The following is a 2,891-nucleotide window of genomic DNA, read 5'->3' as shown; positions in this document are numbered from 1 at the left end:
TGATAATTATGTGTCTGAATTAAGGCAGCTGGAAGCAGGGCAGTGGGGTGGCAGCAGAGCTTAATGTAATGGCTAAAAAACGCCAACTTTTAGGCTAACACCAAACCATCTTTCTCCACAGAATAGCTGATGTCTTCAAACCACGTGCCTTTGGGATTGCAGCACAGCTTCTTACCACTGGGCTACTGAGCTCCATATATCACTATATACTTATATGGATATTTATATATAATAATTCATACTTTTGTTGTCTTTAATGCTCATGCTTCTTCAGTAGAATCCTTTGCCTTGGTCATTTTGTGCTGGCCACCTCATATTGCATATTACCTTCCCCTTCCCTCAAGTTAGTATGTGTCCACCCACTAGTTAGTCATTTATTTTCTCTCTCCCTCACATTCCTGGTAACAGTCAAAGAATGTTTCTTTATATGAGTAAATATTTATTTATTTTATGGTTATTGGACTCATACATTGCTTGTCTTTTTGTGATAAGCTTCCTGAATTATCCATTACAGAAAAATTGGTAGTGGAACTTTAGGACAGTACAAGCTTCTTACTTTGGTTATATCTTGGAAAGAATAATTGCTAAGTGTTTATGTTCAGATAGGTCCTGGATTGGCATAAATGATTAAGTACTTAACCAGATAGTAACCAAAAGTTTAATGGTAGAATTCACCTGGAGGCATGTTGAAGGAGAGATCTGGTGATCTACTTTGAAAAGGTTATGTCTCTGGTAAACCTTATGGACTATGGTTCAACTGTAAAACACAGAGTCACTATCTCGGAGTCAGAGCTGAAGCAAAAGTAGCTGGTTTCTTTCTTGTTTGTTTGATTGTTTGATTTTGCTCAAATACCTTTAAACTATAGACTAGGATCCTGAAAATTGACCTCCTGACTAGTGTTTTTTAGGAAGAGGCCTTCAGTGCTGCCAGATGAAGGCATTTATTTAACTTCTCTGCTCTTCCTCTCTTTGATAAATGTGTATAATATAGAGAGTTCTTTCACATGCTCTCTCTTTTTAAATTTTTAAATATACTATACATACATACAAAGAATCCTAAACTAGATGCCTCTGGAAACTGTATAAACATACAGAAATTATATTAGTTAAAGAACAGAGTTCAAGCCTTGTGTGCAAAGTTTGCTATGCATCGTATTCGACTTGATGACACTTAACCACTGCTAAGTGAGACTAGTGTTGTTCTATCTGAAGGAACATTCTTCCACTTTGTACATTACACTCTTTGCCAGTAAATCTGTATGAAGTAATCTGGGCTTGCTGTGGTGCTGAACCTTGTGCCATTGGGGTATCAAATACCAGAATGGTTTCCCAGTGGGAACAGTGTTTGGTGGAGCTCCCAGTTGTAAAACAGGGTTGGAAGCAGGAATGGCATCCACTTCCTAAACCACATGCCTCTGGTAACTTATGAACTTGGAGAAACGATTAAAGTTATAGAAAAGCAGCAGATCTTTTGTTCATAGAGTTGCTATGAGTCGTGCTTGACTCTACAGCAATCAACAACAACATACAAAGCAGACAGTGTACTGAACATCAACACAGTTGATTCCCATATGAAGTGGTCCCAGCAGATTTATTATGTGATTAAGCATTAATTCATTCTTGATTGATTTAAATGGAAATTTAATTTGATTGCCTCTTCAGATACAGTAGAAAGAACATAGGATTTGGAGTCAGCATGTGCAGTCCTTAGGTTCCTGTATCCACACTGATATTTTTCAAATTTTGTCTGTGTCATTTCCCAAAGTTTCTCAATTTTTTCACTTATAAAATGGAAGATTCAGGTGCACCTGTCCCAAGCCATGGTATTTTCAGTGGCTTCCTGTGCATCTGAAAGTTGGATGGTGATTAAGGATGACCAAAACAGAAGTGAGACATTTGAATTTTGGTATTGGTGAAGAGTTTTGAATACTGCCAAAAGAAGAAAGCTGTGTTAGATCTGTGTTCATCTTTTTATTTCCATATCTTTCCAGGAAACTTGGATTTAACTGGTCAGAAGCAAGTATTCAAAGCAGAGAACAATCCCTGGGTTACTCCAATTGCTGACCAATTCCAGCTTGGCGTGTCTCATGTTTTTGAATACATCCGTTCTGAGACGTACAAGTAGTAAGTTACTTATGATTTTCTAAAATGGTGACTGTGATTTCATTGTGTATTCATAATTATGTGACTGGAAAAGGTCTTATGGTATTTTATTGTTGGTACCTGAGAAAAACTGTTAACTTATAGCATTTTAGAATGTTTTCTTGAAAATGCACATATGGTAAACTAAAAACAACAACAACAAACAAAACAACAATCCCGCAACAAAACAATGGCCAAGTTTACTAGTCCTACAGAGACTGATGGAACACCCAAAACTATAATCCATCGTCACCCTTTGAACCTGGAGGAAAAAACCCTCAACCTGTTAGCTCAACTTGTAACAAAATAGACAAGCCTATAAGATGAACAGTATATAGAGGAATGCACTTACTCCTTAGAATAATCAACCATGTAAGATCAGCCAAGCAGCTTTTAAAGCCTAGCAATAAAGCTGAAGACAGGAAGAGAGAGAATACAAAAATTAATGGAAAGGAGAATCACAGCAAAGGATATGGTTGCATTTTATGTGATTATATGCTGTCCAGTTGAGAGTCGCTTGCAGCTCTTAATAGTCCTATGTACAGTAGCTCTAAACCCTGCTCCATTCTGAGCCGACCTATTGTCTCCGACACACCTACCCCATTACTCCAGTCACTGAGTCAATCCATCTCATCAAGGGTTTTCCTTTCCTGCACTGTCCCTTCACCCTTCCAAGCATTCCCTCTCCAAGGACTGGTCCCTCCTTATAACATGCTCAAAGCATGTGAGATGGAGCTTCAGAATCCTTG

At 38.0% G+C, this 2,891-nt stretch overlaps 1 protein-coding gene across 1 annotated transcript in view; it reads left to right on the top strand.

Moving 5' to 3' along the window:
• The window catches only part of RSU1 (Ras suppressor protein 1), a 327,531-nt gene that overhangs the window by 160,845 nt on the left and 163,795 nt on the right, over positions 1–2,891 (top strand). Inside the window, exon 7 of the mRNA XM_006894295.1 lies at positions 1,992–2,124. Coding sequence (XP_006894357.1) covers positions 1,992–2,124 — 133 coding nt within the window. The remainder of the gene's footprint in view (positions 1–1,991; positions 2,125–2,891) is intronic.

This window comes from Elephantulus edwardii, unplaced genomic scaffold, assembly GCF_000299155.1.
Source record: "Elephantulus edwardii isolate Elephantulus edwardi_28Jun2011 unplaced genomic scaffold, EleEdw1.0 scaffold00139, whole genome shotgun sequence".
In the NCBI taxonomy this organism is placed as follows: Eukaryota; Metazoa; Chordata; class Mammalia; order Macroscelidea; family Macroscelididae; genus Elephantulus; species Elephantulus edwardii.
The sequence above is the reverse complement of the archived record's forward strand: the minus strand, read 5'-3'. Positions and strand labels throughout refer to the sequence as shown.